This window comes from Squalius cephalus (assembly GCF_949319135.1).
Source record: "Squalius cephalus genome assembly, chromosome: 11".
Lineage (NCBI taxonomy): Eukaryota > Metazoa > Chordata > Actinopteri > Cypriniformes > Leuciscidae > Squalius > Squalius cephalus.
The window spans coordinates 18,520,270-18,539,425 of NC_137132.1; the positions used below are offsets into that span (position 1 = coordinate 18,520,270).

Below are 19,156 nucleotides of genomic sequence, written 5' to 3' on the forward strand. Positions count from 1 at the left end.
TTGTTTTGCAGACAGTGATTCACCCCTACTGAATAGTAAACTCATTCAAAGGGCCGCAACTTGTGCGGCGACTTCTGCCAGAGTTGGATTTCATGTCCTTTTTATTGCTTTTGGGAAACACTTTTGGCTGTAAAATGTTTACGGTCATCCATTGTTTTGGCTGTAGATCAGGGATCCACTTCTCCTTCCTACTAACCCTTCAGCATAAAACATCTCTCACTGCATCTTACTTCAATTAAACCACTATTGAACTTCTATTGAACTGTCAGACTGCAAGAAACGGACCCCATGTCTCCCATGTCCCTCCTAAATACCACCAATGGAGTTTTCTTTAGACATTTAATGAAAATTGAGTCTATTATTGAGTAAATTTTATATATATATATATATATATATATATATATAATATATAAAATCCACTATTTTATTGCTTTTTAACTTATGTATCATAAACCAGTAAACTGTTTACCCAGTCAAATAATAATAATGCTTTTCCCATCTATCTCTGTGCATCTGTCCCTTCATGAAGACCCTACCTCTTTGGGGCTGGATGTTTTTCCATTAAAACTCCATGGTGAGTTTTTCCAATACACTCCCAGCATGCTTTGTCCGCGCTTCAGCAAACGACTGCGTTCATTCCATCTTTTGTTTGTTACCAAGAATCTTTTGTCCTGTTTTTCGTTTCTTGAGTTTATTCTAGCACGCTGTGGGAAGAACAGAGAGATGTGTTTTTTATTGTAATTTTTTTGTTCCGTTTCTGTATGTGGATTTGCTGTTTGGCTTTTGTGTATTTTTTTATTTATTTGCTAACCTAATTCTTTTTAATTGAAAATGTTGCCTGTTGAATAGTACTGAATGGAAAGGCCATTGTGAGAGGAATTTTGTTGGTCATAAGTATATCTAAGACACCAGCTTGGCATGGTTAGTCAAGTTAGTCAGTGTCATTGAATTCATGGGAAAGAGAAAAGAGTTTTTGTTCTAGAGTTCATTGCAAAATATTGTGTTTTGCTACATTAGACAATATCAGAGCTCTGTTTGTCAGTCCGTCCTGCGGTTTAAACGAACCTTCTCTTCAAAGTGATCCTTCCTTTCCTGCTTCATTTTTTCCAAACAGACGACAGAGGTTGTTTATTCAAAAATGCTTTTGTGTTCACATTCATATTGCTGTCGTTATAATTTTATTGGCTGGTGACATTTGGAATAAGGGTGAAAAAATGATCGGTGCTCCGCAGTCCGCACACAGCTCTCGCCGATGGTTGAGACAGATGTGTGCAATGCAATTGCAGCCATTCATCTTCTTCACCCTTTAATTTGATGTGACAATTTTATTTGGACAATGTATAATCATTGGCTTGAGTTTATATGGAGAAAAACACAGAGATTTTTTTATTAGATGCAAACTCGAAAAGTTACTTTACTATCAAAAGGGAGGATTATTATGAAAGCAATGAATAATTTTGTTGAAAAAATAAGTTTGCATGTATGGATTAAAAAATAAAAAAATAAATCTTTTAGTTGCAGCTTCAAAGATTGAATCTCAGCAAAATGGTCCGCCCTGCATCCCTCACACCCTAAAAAATTGTATCACATATGCTGCTGTCATTCCTCTGGCTTAGGTTTCAGCTTTTGTTGTGGTGTCCTCACATACGTTTTAATTATTAGATCTTTTTCCTGCGCTGCTCTACTGTGATCTCTGAGGACGTATGTGTTTCAAAGCATCATCATTAACATGATAAATCTTAATATTCCCCATAGCTTCCTCTTGACTGGGCTAGGCACATTAATGTGTGACACAACTGGAGCTCCACATTTCATCAGAAACATATGATTGATTTTAGATGTAGTACTAAATGGTAATTAGTTTTTCCTTTTAGAGAAGTGAAATGTGCTTAATATCACGTGGCTGTATTAGAGGAATCATCTAGTATTCCAAAACAGAACACTCCCACGCAGAAAAATAAGATGGAAAATATCAGCTCAAATACAAAATGGCAGAACATAAGATTTCATTATAAACAGCTCAGGAGACATATGGATTAAAGTAAATTAAAAGTAATCAAATCAAGAGTAGACTGATAAAGAGTAAAAAAAATAATGCTATAGAGCGCCGTGACTGTCCACCTTTTCAGCTACCTTGGTTCTGGAACTATTTTTCATTCTCAAAAAATAGAAATAGAATCTGCAACATAAAAAAAAGAAGAATGGTACGATATGAGACTGTTCAGGAAAAGTTTTTGTAGGTTATGGAAGCTTTAACATGTTTTATCTGATTTATTTTTTTTAAACTCACAGAAGAGCCAAGAACGAAGTACAACTATCACAAACCTCAAAACCTGCCAGCTTGTAAATACCATAGACAGCTGCGCTCACACCTGGGGAACTCATATTTTCCAGCATCTCTCTAAGGAAAAGGGAAATCATGCCGAATCAGGCACCTTCCTCAACGATATCCCAATGAGCTGGAACGTTGGAAATGGAGGGGAAACATTTCTGTTTCTCTTTTAGCGTTTGATGCCGGCCTCCCAAATGGCTGCCACGGTGTGTGTGGACTGTGGCTGTGTGCCTGAGCCATGTCCGAGGAAAAGCTGCTGTGAGATAATAAATGTGACGTTGAGAGATATGTCTGCATTCTGCACTATCCTTTCATGAGCTTTGTAACACAGGCCCCGCTGCTTGACGTACACCGACCATATGGTCAGCTTGTCACGGCCAGTCCCCCAATACGTTAAAATGAGGTCCGTGCTTCTTCTTGCCGTTTAAAGCGCTGTCGCATTTGTTTGAAAACAAATAGGGGCCGCCTTCCCCCTGATGGCGCCTCGTCTGTGGCCGGGACTGTAATGTGGCCGGGCTTTGATGGTGGACATCACAGATTGAATTATGCCCTTGAGGAAAAGCTATTAGCTCACGTCAAGAGTCCTCATATGTTAAATTAAAAGTGGAAATGACATGCAAGGAGTCTTTTCAGTGAATTAGTTAGAGAGAGAGAAAGAGAGAGAGGGGAAAAAACACTCTAGAAGCAGCAGGGGAAATGCCAATAGGGGGAAGATGAAATTGGCTTCTGTTTAGTAGCGTCTGTCTTCCCTTCTCCTCCATCTCACTAAATATGTTTAAGTTTCATAATTTATTGATTTTCAGATACATTTTTGTGTAAGCTGCTCCCCATGCCAATATTTATTTAGAATAATCCGTTCGCTCAAATGGCCCGCTGAATCACTACAGCTTGAGTCATGCTAGCCACTTTAAGAGGAAAAAAGTGATTTCATATACAGACAAACCAACTCCAGCGGTCGTTTCAAGGAAATTCAGACGCAATGCAAGTGTGAAGTGCACTCGAATAAGAACATGTTGACCAAATCATCTTCTGACCAATGCCTCTTCAAAGAGCTCTTACCATAGTTGGCCATAGTCAGTGCACCGCTAGCTGATGAGCGCTCAAAGTTATGCCCGGCTTTTAGCTCAGACTGGTTCTTTGCAGTGTTTTTGGTCTCATCATCATTACTGGCATGACATTATATACCTTTTAAAGAATATTTCCAGATTTATTATGCAAAGCACTCAGAAACGGATACAATTTCCTCTCAGATTTGTGGCAGACGGCTTCAGCCTGTGATCTCAGAGGAATAAATGTTTAGTCACACCGAAGTCGGTTTGGTTTTGTTATTAAAAACATCTGTGCGCCCATCCTTTGCAGTTTTCCTTTCAAGAAACTGCGTTCTGAAAATGCCAGATCTTTACCTGCATCCTAGACTGGAAAACTGCTTAGCTCGTTCACTTTCCTCATTGCCTTGAACACAGCGGTGGGTCAGGAAGGATTTAAATGCTTCTTTGAGCTACACTCAATGTTTTTCTCTACGGTCAGCGATGGTCAGGGCAAAGGAAGTGGCGTTTCTAAAGATTTGAGGTTATCAAAATGTCTGCTGTCTTCTCTCCTTTTTTATCCCTCTTGGGATTCCTGCTTTTATTAGAGGGGGGGGAAAGGAAATGTGCACTTCACTGTACTCCGCTCTTCAAATCCTGTGGCGGCTGAGCGTGTTTGTTTAGTGCTGTGTCCCCTGTTCTACACTGACAGATAGCGAGACGCTCTCGTCTGCTTCGGCAAAGCAGATATACTAACAAACCTCTGGTATCTCCCCATCAGCAGCACGCACTGCTCAGCTTTTTAGTTATTCGCTTCACCTCCGTCCAACACCAATAAACACGTGCCAATATCTCTCCCTGCTTTTCTTTACTTTGTCTTTTTTGTCTTTAGTCCTTCCCGACCAGCAATCCTCGCCTGGTGTCGGCTAAACAAAGATGTCAGCATCACTCCTCGTCCTGAGAGTAATTTACGACTTGATGACAGTTTTAAGGGAAGTGACAGAGTGAGAGTGCAGCTCAGCAACAGGTCACTCAACACCTATTAGTGTAATGCAAGGCTGGAGGAGTCCCGGTTCAAACACTGGACAATTCATCCACATTAACTCCCAGTCCAGACTCCACGGTCTACAACAATTTCATTACAATCGGCAGTTTTGTTTTGCAGTTATCTGATCTTTTAGTGCATAATGACTAGGGCTGTCATTCGATTACAGATGGGAATTGAATTAATTGCATAATATGCTGATGAATTAATCATATGTATCAAGGGTTTTCAAACTGAAAGGCAGTGTCTGGGGCCTGCAAAACATTTTAGGGATTACAAATTAACTTTACATAGCATTATACAAACAAATTTGAATTGAAAATGTTTCTCTTCTGGTTTACACATCTGACATTTTAGATAATGTGTTCCCAATAATATTTTAATTGTTTGATTTGGCTTTAGTACAGTAGAATTATAAAAAATATACTCAACCATTTGGGGTCGGTTTTAATGTTTTTGAAAAAAGTGTTTTTGTGCTCACCAAGGCTGCATTAATTTGATCAAAAATAAAGTAAAAATTTCAAATAACTGTTGTCTATTTGCATATGTTTCAAAATTTAATTTATTCCTGTGATTGTAAAGCTTAATTTTCAGCATCATTACTCCAGTCTTCAGTGTCACATGACCCTTCAGAAATCATTCTAATATTCTGATTTGCTGCTTAAGAAACATTTTTTATTATTATTGCAATGTTGAAAGCAGTTGTGCTGCTTAATATTTTTGTGAAAACTGTGGTGCATTTATTTGAGAAAGAAATATTGTAAATGTTTTCACTTTTTTAAATAAAAGTATAAATAAAAAAAATAAAAAAACATCTTACTGACCCAAACAGTACTGTAAAACGATATTTTAATACTAAATATAAATGGATATTTTACATGTAAATATATAACTGCCTTTTATATTTTGTGTTAATCATGGGGCTCACATATTTAAGAGTTTGGCATCTAAAGTGTAAAAAGTCAAAAGTCCCCAAGTGAAGATAATTTATACATTATATTATTTTGGCAGAAGTAAATATTGAAAAATTGATGTTACAAAGTTTGCTTTAGAAAGCAATCACTGTTTTTATTATTTATCATTTTGTGCATGGAGTACTGCGTTTTTAGAATGCTTTGTCAAGTAACTTCATCCAGTCACAATTTAATGTGTTAAATTGTTAAGCCTAATATTTTATTTTGCTGGCTTCCATTCCCATCCATTTGTGTGTATTTGAGTGTGTATGTGTGCATAGCTGATGGTACTGTATCTGGAGCGTGGTTCTGTGTGAAACTGCCAGTAGTCAGTGTTTTTGGAGTCTGTTGTTTGAATGAGATATACAGTAGAGGGCAGGTTTTACAGTGCTGGTTAGTGCAGGAGTCAGACAGTGATACCACATGGCTACTGTTCTAGGATTAATTCCATATGCAAGCCCTTATCTCTCAGCCCATGACCCTTTTTTCTCCTTGGCTTCTTCAAACTCTTCCTGACGTAAAAAATAATTCAATAGGCCCTAATAATTTTTCTCAAATGCCAAGACTGGAATGAGGCCTTCCAAAGCAACTTTAAAGCCTCCATTTGAAGCAGCTTTATAAGAAAAGTACTGCCATTATGTGGTAGACTAGACTCAGTGTGTGTGTGTGTGTGTGTGTGTGTGTGTGTGTGTGTGTGTGTGTGTGTGTGTGTGTGTGTGTGTTGAGCTTTAACAACATCATTATGCACACAAAACAGAAATAAAAAACATCCTCAGATTTGGTGAGGCCATGTTTTTCTGGGCAACATGTGGTGAAATTGTACTTTCTAATTAAGACTTAAAAGTGGCTATTTCTCCCAATACAAATGAAGTGAAATTAGAATCCTGTAAAAATTCTTATTTAAAAGCATTTACAATTTATTTGATTACATTTTTATTTATTAAATTGTTTGATTTGATTGTATTGTAAACTGTGTCTCTTTGGATTATGACTTTTTTTTCTTTCTTTTTTTACTTGCATGAAGTATGAATGTGTGCTGTAGTATGTTGTTGGTTACAAGCCCAGTATTTTATTTGTGGATGTGCAATTTTCATTCAAAGCTTTTTGAGTGATATCGTTCATATGCAGATATATCGTTCATATTCTGTTCCTCTCAACTGTGTCTCTTTTCTCGTCTGTGAGGTGGCTTTATTTTTCCTCTTTTCCTCTTGATGTCATTCCCCAAAAGCAGACTTTCACTCTCTATATTCTTATTGTCATTTATGTCTCTTTTTTGCAGCAAAGCCAAGCCGCCTCCCCAAATCTCACCCAGTAAGTCCAGCGGTGGGGAGTTCTGCGTGGCTGCAGTCTTCGCCTCCTCTCGCTCTTGGTTTATCACCAACCCCAACTTGAAGAGAGAGAAAGGTTTGACATGGCTTACAACCTTCAGTGCATGAGCATTTTATCTTGGGCTTTATTTAGACATCATTTTTAAGCTTGAACCTAATTAAGTGGTGTGACTTTTGGTGATAAATTTTTTTAAACATCATTTTTTATTATATTTCATTGTATTTTAGTTAATATATATTTATATTCATTTATTATTTATCATACGCTTTGGTATGCTCTTTTTGCTGCTTTGCTTCTTTAAGTGGTATCAGATGAAACTTCAAAATCTGTTCCAAAAAATCCACAAAAACAATTCTGAGGCTATGTTAGAAACCACTATCTTAATCTTTAAAAACTTGGATTTGACTTTTCTTCCCTGTTAGATCAGTCTCGCCAGGCTGTTGTTGAATCGCTGTACATCCTGAGTTGCTACGGAAACCTGGTGGAGCATGTGCTGGAGCCTCGTCCAATCAGCACGGCTCAAAAGATAGGCGACGACACGCCTCTGGAGCTGAACACCTGTCCGAGAGCCTGTTGGAATCTAGCCAGGTCTTGCCCCGAGGCTCTCAGCACCACACCTATTTACCTGCTTTTACACTTCACCTTCAGTCCGACAGAAGCACCTGACACAACCTACTGCAGTCGTATCATTTACATAAAACAGCTTAAATGGCGCCTTAATGAGGGCAAGCAAATGATTAATGTCACAGCTTGCCACGGACCCAGACGCTGAGCTCAGTCGTAATGCAATAATGCTTGTGACCGAGCGAAGAAAATGGAAACAGGCAGGGGTTGCTCTCAGAATGGCTTTCTGATCTGATTGTACATGTTCAATGATTATATGTCGTGAGCTGTATAGCCCGTGCAGCCCACATGAGATTTGAGAAATGGAAGTTCTGCTGGGCTGCGGAGAGTTTGAGTCCATTATAGCTCAGCTGGAGACTGTTATATACATCTGGCCTTTTGATATGCGCTTCCTAAATTGATTTCTGTGTTTGTTTTGAGTAGGACACCGCAGTGGAATGAGCTACAACCACCTTTCAACAGCAACCACCCCTTGGTGCTGGCCTCAGACTTCGTGCAGTACTATCAGTACCTCCTGGCTGGATGTAAGTATATGTGTGTACGTCTGTCTCACTGGAGACAGTTGTTTTTAGCCCTTATTGGTACACCACAACACAAGAAACATGCACGGTAAACTCAATCTCTTCTGTCTGCCCGTTTTTTGAAAGGTTGCAGAAGATAAGCCCGTTCCATTTGACGTAGCAGTTGGTGAAGCGCTTTTCTGTCTCCGGTGGTTTCGTGAATCAGGCCTTTGTCACTCTGTAGTACATCCGTGCCCTGAAACTCATCATAGAGCCAAATTAACCCGAAGTTCAGATTAAACCAATTAGTGTGGTTTTAAACCCATGTAATTTAATAACAAGTGCATGGAGAGCGCAAGCACTTTGGGTTGACATATGAAAGGCAAGAGAATGCAACTCGAGGGCAGAAGGCTCACGGATGACCACACATCTAATATATCTTGAATAAGTGAGCATTGTTACGTTAGCTGGATAATCATAAACATTAATGAGTAATTAGCTGTCTGGGTCCTTCAGGCCAAGCTTCACATTTCTTCTCTGCCACTAAAGCCCAAGTGCTCAAGGCCTAACGGGTAGAATATTCTCCAGAAGTCGGTCTAATCGCCATGCATGTGTCAGAGTGATGAAATAGCCGGGCATGAGCGGTCGTGGCAGCGGCTCGGTGTGGATGCGGTTCACCAGGGGCAAAGAAAGGCATAATTAGCTTGCTCAGTGCATTAACGTTAATGTCTTATTAAAATAAGCCAGAGATCTTTGCCCCGTGCACTTCTGTTACAGCAGAACCTCCCCGACCTGACACTCAGGAAAGTATATGTGCACATGCATTTGGCCATGATTCCCCGTCGCCCCCGGCCCTCAGTGTGCTGGGCAGCCCACGACGTGCCACCTTTGATTGCTCTCTGCTTTGTATCGCACTGCGAGCAGCAACCACTGACATATCCAGTGTAGTTTAGGGTTTTCCAGTATATGTGTGTGTGTGTGTGTGTGTGTGTATATATTATAAGTCAAGTTTATTTATATAGCGCTTTTCACAATACAGATTGTATTAAAGCTGCTTCACAGTATTACATTAAAATAATACATCAATGTTTGTTTCCAGTGGAAAACGTCCACGTTTGGTAATGCTGATCAATAGTATTGTTGATTGATTGATTAATTAAATTAAATATCCCCAACTGAGCAAGCCAAAGGCAACAGTGGCAAGGAACCGAAAAAACTCCATCAGGTGACCTGATGGAGAAAAAAAAAAAAACCTTGGGAGAACCCGGGCTCAGTCGGGGGCCAGTTCTCCTCTGTCGTCTATGACCTAGAGGTCGGATTTAACTGTAAGATTAAAAGTATTATATGAATGCCTGGCTGAAGAGATGCGTCTTTAATCTAGTTTTAAACTGGGAGAGCGAGTCTGAGCAACGAACAGTATCTGGAAGACTATTCCAGAGTTTTGGAGCTAAATGTGAAAATGCTCTCCGTCCTTTGGTGGACCTAGATATCCTAGGTATGACCAAAAGCCTCGAATTTAGTGATCTTAAAGAGCGCGATGGATTATAGGGCGATAGAATGTCCGTTAAATAGACTGGAGCTAAGCCGTTTAGGGCTTTATAAGTCAGTAGCAATACCTTGTAATTAATACGGAACTTTATAGGTAACCAATGTAGTGATGATAAAATCGGTGTTATATGATCATATTTTCTTGTTCTAGTAAGAACTCTAGCGGCGGCATTTTGGACTAACTGTAGCTTGTTTATTGAGGATGCAGGACAACCAGCTAATAAAGCATTACAGTAATCTAGTCTCGATGTCATGAATGCATGAACTAACTTTTCTGCATCAGAAACTGATAGCATATTGCGTAGCTAAGCAATGTTTCTAAGGTGGAAAAAGGCTGTTCTTGTAACATATGAAATATGATTTTCAAAAAACAGGTTGCAGTCTAGTATAACACCCAGGTCTTTTACTGTAGAGGATAAAGTAACAGGACATCCTACTACTGTATGTTAAAGTTGTAGTGTGAGAGGTTTTGTGGGCGTTTTTTTTTAACCGATGATTAGTACCTCTGTCTTGTCTGGATTTAATAAAAGAAAATTGCGCGTCATCCAATCTTTTATATCTTTAACACACTCTGTCAATTTGGATAATTTAGTGTTTTCATCTGGCCGTGATGAAATATAGATTTGAGTGTCATCAGCATAACAATGGAAACTAATTCCATGTTTCCTTATAATATTTCCAAGTGGCAGCATATATATTGAGAATAACAAGAGGGCCTAACACAGATCCCTGCGGCACTCCATAGTTTACTGGAGTTATGATCGATTTTTCTCCATTTAAATAGACAAAATGGTAGCGGTCAGATAAGTATGATCTGAACCAGCTTAATGCTTGTCCTTGAACACCAGTATAATTTTGTAGTCAATCTAAGAGTATTGTGTGATCTATAGTATCGAACGCAGCACTAAGATCAAGTAAAACTAGTATTAAGATACAGCCTTGGTCAGAAGCTAATAGTAAATCATTTGTGATTTTAACGAGTGCAGTTTCAGTGCTATGATGCGGTCTGAATCCAGACTGAAACTTTTCATAGATGTCATTTTCTTGCAAGAAAGAGCCCAGTTACAACTTTTTCTAGTAATATATATATATATATATATATATATATATATATATATATATATATATATATATATATATATATATATATATATATATATAGTGTATATGTGCTTGTGTTTATTATATTATAATATTATTACATAATGTTTAAATTTAAATATATACTTTTTCCCCATTCATTTTACTTTAACCTAGCATCTAGTTTTACTGGATGAAATTGGCATTTTACTTCAAAAGTGCAAAATAAAGTGCAGATAATCAAATATTTTATATATTAAGACGTATATCAGCATGACATTATTGACTATGATTGGATTATCTAAAACACTTTTTTTTTTTATGTTAATATCCTGAATTTTTTTCCCCCTATTTTTTATGATTATTACCTTTTATTGTATTATTACCTTTGATTGTATGCTGCATTGTGTTGGGCCATTAACGGCAACGACTTACGAATGCAATGTACGGGATTTTAGATTTTTCCAGTGTTCATTTTTACACAGATTTGTATTTTAGTCACTTTACTTGCGATAATATATTATTTTTGTTTTCAGTTAAATTATTATCATAATGATACATTTTTTTGTCTCATCTTTATTAACGTTGCCGAAAAAAGAAACCCTTTAACAAACATTTCCATCAATAGTTTTGTTGACAAGATTCTCACTAGGGTCTTCTAAGTTAAGCAGTTGTACACAGGAAGTGATGCGCCTCCTTTAGGGATCAAGCACAAAGAAGCCGTTAATGTTATCAGCCTGTCGTTTTCTTTGTAATTACTTTGTAAAAGGCTACTCTGAAGAGGAGAGAATACAAAGAAAGATGGCGGAAGAGAGCTGGAGATAGCAGAGGTGCATTGGTAGTGGACAGTTCCCAGGCTCACTCGTCTCAGAAATGGGCGGGGTGCGTGACTTTACCCTCAAACTGTGAGGACTCGCAGCGAGCAGGGCTTTGTGATTGACAGCTCTGGTCTTGCTTCTAGATTGGATGACCTGGCTGATTAAAAATGCAGCATGTGGACGGTAGGGTCAGAGGAGCTGGAGCCTGCACGACTGGTGATAAAAGCAACCGTGGCGCCACTTCTTGGTCACTATCTCCACCTGTCCATCTGCCCAGCCTTTGGCAGCTCTCGGGAAGGGGAGCATTACCCAGCCACTGCTGATGATACCCAGATGATGGGTAGATAACAAGGACACGCTGGCCCAGCGAAGCTCCTTCGGTCCAACTGACGGCGCTCAGGGAATCCTCAGCTTGCGACATTAGCTGTCGTTGAGCAGAGAGAGTGGCGGCTGTGAGTCTGAGAGCTCTCTAATGAATGAGTCCTGATTTCTTAAGGAAAGGTGTGAGGGTTTTGTTCAGAGCTGCAGGAAAGTGAAGACCGTGACCTTTACAACATTTAGCACTTTTAATTAACATAATCTTTCATTGTGTTTTTGGAACACAGCGAGCAAAATATACCCAAACACCTGGCATTATTTGAATAGCTGTGTATACTAAATAATTAAGTAATTTTTTTTTTTTTTTTTTGAAGTGACAGAGTAGAAAAAAATAACTACAGTGATGGCAGACACATTTAATGCAAGATAAACCCGAAGAAAATGTCATAAGACAAACACGGAGAATTGTTTTGATTAAACTTTTTTAATGGACATACAAAATGGCCATATATAGGATTACTTTTTTTCTGTGGACCAAGCAATAAATCATGCATTAAAGCAAATAATAATGCAATAAGTTAATTAATAAAAGAAATAATACAAATTTAGTAGATATGTAATATGTATTACATTTTTTTATTGACATATTGATTAATTTATATAAATATGGAAATAAATAAATATAGTTTTAAATAAACATATTTGTTTTTGGAACATGGATTCACTCAATAATTAATGGGCTTCAATTTATTTATTCATTTTGAGGAAATGTGGGGAAAATAACAACAGTGATAGAAAAAGCATTTAATACAAGACCACACTTATGAATGAATTAATAAAAAATGAAATACACATGTAAATATCTGAATAATCAGTTTTGGGGAGTAACTAGTTACACGTAACTGCATTATGTAATTTAATTACAAAATAAAAGTAACTGTAATCCTTTACAGTTACTGAGAAAAAAATTGTAATTAAATTACATTTACTCAGTTGCATTACTTTAATAAAGTAATTGAAATAGTTACACTACTTATTACATTTTAAATAGGGTAACTTGTAATCTGTAACCTATTACATTTCCAAAGTAACCTTCCCAACACTGTAATTAATACATATTTAGATGTTCACATATTCTTATTCACATACTGACTTCTTTATATAAACATGGAAATATATAAATATATATTTTAAATATATTGATTTATTTGCTTTTGTAAAAAAATAATAAATTAAGAATGAATTTATTGAATGGTTAAAAATATGAGTATTTTCTTTATTACTAGTTCTAGTGTGGAGAAAATAACTATAGTAATGGCAACAACATTAACCAAACCTGGTCTGGCTTCTGTTTCCAGGTGTCAATGCGTGCACAGTTATGCACCTGAACAAACATTATTTAACTGAAAGGTCGTTTGTACATGGTTTGTGTGTTGGTGGCCAAAGCAAATTTGTAACCAGGCTTTGACTGTGATACTGCGGGTTTATGCGGTCAGGGCCTGTTTCCTGTCCTTATTCTGTTGCTCACACTCTAACTCACAACAGATAAACTGCTCTTAACAGTCCAGGAGCCCTCGACCTCTTAAGCCCGGCCATTATGAACCCACTGTAACCTGATCTACAGAGCCAGCTACTGTTCTTACGCTTCAATTATTTATTAGTCAACACTTATTGTCCCCCTGGGCTTTGGGAGGGGGGGAAGGAGGAGGGCCAGAGCTTGATTGTGTTTAAGAGGTAACATGGTCTGGCTCTGTTCTGACCCATCAGAGGTCGGTAAGTCACTCTACGATTTATGTCGGCATAATGCAGCGTGCTTGGATAGCGGAGGCCGCGCTCTGGCAGCGGCTAGTGTTACTGTGATTGAGTGGGGCCGATAGCGAGCAGATTTCCTCTTCGAGTGGAGGTGTCAGTGTATCTGTTACTCACACAGTAGTGACTGTGCCATGAACCTGGCAGGATCACCTCATCAAGTGTGTCTGAACACCTGGTGTGTGAGCACTTATGTCTGCGAGACAGATAGAGAGAAGAAGAGGGAACAGGACGGGCTCCTTGTGTCCTCCAGATGAGGGCTTGACATCTTTATTATTCACTGCTGTATTATGTACATTGGTAACAAAGGCATGTGTTTGCCTGGAGGTGGGAAGGGAATCCACTGATTGTGCACATTAGTCTGAATACTTGGCGCCTGCTTAGCGAAGCCTCCAAGTGCTCCATCTGTCTCTGTCCTTGCTGTCTTTGCTGCTGAAAGCTCCGCGCTCTTTTATCTGTCTCGCTTTCTCACATACCAAAACACACTGTGAACATTTTGACTGGCTTTCTACAGCACAGAAATGTTAATTGCTAATTAGGTGTTTTATTGGTGCTTTTATGCAAAGTGATTTACAGTGTACTTCGTACAGAAACAGTTATCATGGAACGACCTGAGGATTGTTTTAGCAAGGTGACTGTATAATATAATATAATATAATATAATATAATATAATATAATATAATATAATGGTTATTTTATGCAAGTGCCTTACAGTGCAATTCTTACAGAAACAGTCATAATGGAACAACATTATTATTATTATTATTATTATTATTTTATTATTATTTTTTATTTATTTATTTATTTTGTTGCAAGCCAACTCATATAATGTAATATAATATATTGGCACTTTTATGAAAGTGACTTGCAGTGCACTTTTTTTCAGAAACAGTCATAATGGAACGAATGACATGAAGTTTTTAAAATTATTATAAAAAAAATTTATTGGCAAGGTTATCTCATAATATAATATAATTATTATAATATAATATAAAATAATTTCATATAATAGAATTGTTCTTTTATGCAAGTGCCGTACAGTGCAATTTTTACAGAAACAGTCATAATGTAATTACAGCTTTTATTTATTTATTTATTTATTGGCAAGGTGATGATATAATATAATGTAATGTAATATAATATAATATAATATAATATAGTATAATATAATATAATATAATATAATAATTTTAGTTTACTTTTTTCTCTCTGTGTGCAGTGGTACCTCCTGGCAGCCCTGGCCCCATCACCCGGCATGAGTCTTATGACAGCCTGGCCTCTGATCACAGTGGCCAGGAGGATGAAGAATGGCTCTCACAGGTCAGTCAGAACTCCGGCCTTCTCCTATGACCTTCATCTCTACATTAGCTTAACTTTAACCGTAATAAACAGCAATACACACATCATACATTTCAGTGAAACACTTACAGTGATAATGCATCACTGAGTTGCTGCCAGTAGAAGACATTAATAATTTCTTGCCCCATTATCAGGTACGTACACCTAACATGGATCTGCTCAAATTTTTTATCCTTTATTTCCACCTGTCATCCAGACTAAAGCATAGCACTGTTATGCAGGATTGTCTGATTTATTAGACAAGAAAACAAACTATTATTTATTTACAGTGTTGTTTTAGTATTATTTATAGTATTGTTTATTAGCTTTAAATTTTATATTTTTAGTTTTTAATTTTAGTTTAAGTTTTATACATTTTGGAATGTGATGTCATTTTAATAACTTTTAGTTTTTTACATTTCTATTTAGATTTAAATTATTTTATAAATATAATTTTTCTAAAAAGTTGAAGTTTTTCATCTAAAACTTTAAACTCTAATACTTCAAAGTCTTTATTTCAATAAACAAACATTTTTGTTATAAGATATGTACAGTGAGATCCAAAAGCCTATAGTACAACTGTTTTTTGTTTGCAATTTAATACATTTCTTAAAAAAAAAGTTCATATTATCAGCATAACAACATCAATGAACAATTTAATTGAAAAATTCATTTAATTTTCAGTATTTCCTAGTATTATGCTTAATTACAACAGCACTAGAGTTGCCTACTAATATCGTGCAGAATATTAAACATTCCTTATTTATTTTGCATCATTAAATTCTTAATTTTAAATTGATCAAAATCTTTTAAATTAGATTCTTATTCCCAGATTTACAATGCGGTCTCAGACTTTTGAACCCCACTGTAAGTTTTATGATCTAATGTTCTTGATTACCCAGATGCAACATGTCCAGCATGTGTGTGGCAGTTTTTGTGTGGCCTGAACGGCCCCAGCCAAAGCTCTTAAACCTTAAGGTTGTTAATGTACCAGCATTAGCGACAGCATACATCCCCCATCACATCCCGCCTGCCTAATGACACCATTAACACGTGCAGCGACAGCTATTGACTAAACACAGTCTAAACCCTGTTGATGGCTCTATTTATCTGCTTTATATGTGATTGCAATTAGTCTGCTTGTCTGTTATGTGTTATGGCAACATAGCATAAAAAGCACAGTCGTCTGTGAGCGCTATGGCAGCGGGCTGTGTGTAATAAGTGCTGTCAGTGTGAGGCGGCTGCAATATGGCGGGCTCAAGGCGAAGTGCAGAGAGAGTGCGGAGGGGGGCAACATCTGGACATAGCCTCCATGAAAGCATCTGTTTCTCTCAGGCCTGTGCAACACTGTTGGTGTTAACTACAGAGAATAAAAACACACATACCGCTAGCCTCATTTACACAGATGTGACAGGAAGAGGACGGAAGAGTTGACCCCACGCTCTTTCAGAAAAGATGGAGAAATGAAGTGGAGAGAGGGTTGCTGGCCGGATGGACGCTCTTCTCCTCCGCCCTTCCCTCTCTTTCGCTTCATGATGTTAGTGTCATGCCATGTTAATGCAGTCCACTGGGGAGGAAGAGTGGCGTCTGTCTAACACAAATGCCATATATATGGCATTAAATAATATTTGTTGGTGTCTTAAGTTTTATACATTTAACGTGGTGTGATAAGTGTTCAATATTTTATGAAAGTTTCAGTTATTATAAACTTTTTCAGTTAAGTTTCCTCTTTTTCATTTCATAGACAACAAAGCGCAGTATATCATAAATAAGTACATTTTTATAATTTAATTTTATCATATTTTAATAGTCGTAAAAAATGTAGGAGGGCAGATATATATTTTAAGAAATGTTTTTAAATGTTTTTACCTCTACATATAAAATTTTTAAATGCATATAATTTATATATATATATATATATATATATATATATATATATATATATATAGGGAAAATTCTTATTTATTATTTACACTTAAATATTTACTGGTTGAAAATATTTGTTCTAAGAAGAAAATAAAAATAAAATAAAAAATTTAATAACATATCTGGGTGCAGAGAATCAAGTCCTGTGAGATTCAGCCAAATATTGTGCACTTGAAAAAAAGAACACTTTACTGAAGTTGAATATGTTGCAAATACTGTGCTCCTCTATATGTGTTATACTTTACAGGTGGAGATTGTTACCCACACTGGCCCTCACCGAAGACTCTGGATGGGCCCTCAGTTTCAGTTCAAGACCATCCATCCATCAGGTCAGACCACGGTCATCTCCTCCAGCTCTTCTGTTCTCCAGTCACAAGGGCCCAGCGACACCCAGCAGCCTCTTCTTGATTTCGACACAGACGACCTGGACCTACACAGCCTCAGGTGCCGATGCTTAAACACACATTTACACACAATACTGCTCACATTACCACCTGCCATCAACACCAAATTCACAGTGTGACAGCATAGACTCATGTTACTAACCACAGAAATTCACTAAATACACATATTGACCAACTCTAGTCCAGCACTTGCACAATGCAATCACTCTATCTATCCATCTATCCATCTATCCATCTATCTATCTGTCTATCTGTCTGTCTGTCTGTCTGTCTGTCTGTCTATCTATCTGTCTGCCTGTCTGTCTGATACTGTCTGTTTGTCCGTCTTTCATTCTATTTTTTCCTATCTGTCTATTATTCAGTCATAATTTGGGAGCTTTTCTCCACAAATACTGAAACATTTTCAATTATTATTGAAATAAAATGATTGATTAGCATATCAGCATATTCAGCATATGTCATTCATTTGATTATAGGTAACCATCATTAACTAGTGTAATGCATACAAGTCTAATTCACACTTTTTGGATATCTCTTATTCGTGTGATGCAGGATCCAGCCCGTGCGTTCAGAGCCTGTTAGCATGCCTGGGTCTTCTCGCCTGGTGGCCGACCGTAGAGGCCAGTCCACAGTCATAGATACCGGCTCAGGTAAGACCACTGGCTGCTCTTATGTTTTTTCCACAGGCTCTGAAGCTCTACGATTACAAACAGCGGTTCCCAGTGTGATGAATCCTCAGGAATAGTCTCTTACTTGACTCTTTCTTTAAAGAATCAGTCTGCTGGGCATTATATGATTGTATGCACTATGCACTTATATTTCATGGTTTGTTACATGGAAACAGTTGCAACCTGCCTAAAAACTATCAGCAGTCTACATTTGGTAAATATGCTTATTGTGACCTTTGAGTTGGATTAAATGGATGTTGTTTAAAGGGATTTTGATTTCTCTTTTTTTCATTCCTCCAGTTGTCATGTTAAGATAATCCAATCAACAGATATCTAGACAGGCTTGCACTTATAAAATATTTCTTTCCATTTTGAGCTTCTGTATATGAAGATCTACGGTCTAAACAAAACGAGAGAGAAAATCAATTTCAGAGAATCAAAGTACAATGCACTGTTTGCTCTTTTTCAGTCGCAGAGTGATATTTTGCTGTGTGTGCTCACACGTATATATGTGCACGACACAGTCTTTCATGTTTCATTGAAATCAAAGCAGAGCTCCAAAATGTGGTTTGTCAGTGGAAGGTAGGCTGTGTTGACTGTTGTGATGTTTAGTGCTGGGCCTGTAGACACACATTAGCTGCATCGCACTGTCAGGTGCTCTCATCTTTAAGATTGCACTGACTCTCTGCGGTGTCTTCAAACGTACCTGCTGCTCCTTTGCATCTAGTGACTTCCTGTCAAGAAAACTGTCTTGTCATCATCTCACGTCGCCCCTCCTCTAAACCCTCACCTCCAAAAGAAAGAAAGTAACCGTCTTTATCACACAGCTCTCCTCCCTCTCATTCTCTCTTCTCCGGCCCGTCTGGAGGAGAGCTGCCGGAGTCTTCTTTATGGGCTGATGCTTATCAGTCTGTGTGTGATTGCTCAGCTCTCAGGGCTTCAAGCAGTGTGGCGCCTGCTCTTATCAGCGCTCATCGCTTTGTCTTTGTGCCTTCAAAAGACAGCGCTGCCCTGTTTGTCCCGCGGAGTGCAGACGCACCTCCTCTGCCGCGATGTCTCTCTCTAGCCCAGGCTGTCCTGGAGGATGTAATGCTGTCCTGCAGGACAGTGTCTCGATCTTGTTTACTGTTTAGGCCCAGTTTAAACTGTCTCAACCATTTGCCCAGTTTCATGTCTGCTCACACGGACATGTGCGCTCTGTTAAGGCAACTTAATTACCCAAAGGTCAGTGTAAAATTTAGCATTTATGTGTACGTTTATGCCTAAAGGGTGTTTTTTTTGGTTGACAAATATGAATAAAATAAAAATAAAATGGATTCATTAAAATGTTTATTTTATTTTTATGTATAATGAAATAGTGTATATTTCATACATTTTGTTATTATAAATACAATATATCTAGAACTTTGTGTTGATAAATATGTGGAATAAAATATTT

At 37.6% G+C, this 19,156-nt stretch overlaps 1 protein-coding gene across 8 annotated transcripts in view; it reads left to right on the forward strand.

Annotated features, from left to right (window-relative positions):
* Nucleotides 1–19,156, forward strand: part of bcas3 (BCAS3 microtubule associated cell migration factor) — a 222,242-nt gene that overhangs the window by 71,310 nt on the left and 131,776 nt on the right. For 4 of the 8 annotated variants that reach the window (XM_079885981.1, XM_079885983.1, XM_079885988.1 and 1 more), the window contains exons 17-23: nt 530–574; nt 6,635–6,759; nt 7,107–7,272; nt 7,732–7,832; nt 14,602–14,702; nt 16,894–17,090; nt 17,603–17,700. In XM_079885981.1, coding sequence (XP_079742107.1) covers nt 530–574; nt 6,635–6,759; nt 7,107–7,272; nt 7,732–7,832; nt 14,602–14,702; nt 16,894–17,090; nt 17,603–17,700 — 833 coding nt within the window. The remainder of the gene's footprint in view (nt 1–529; nt 575–6,634; nt 6,760–7,106; nt 7,273–7,731; nt 7,833–14,601; nt 14,703–16,893; nt 17,091–17,602; nt 17,701–19,156) is intronic. The other 4 variants (XM_079885984.1, XM_079885986.1, XM_079885985.1 and 1 more) reach the window with 1 other exon arrangement.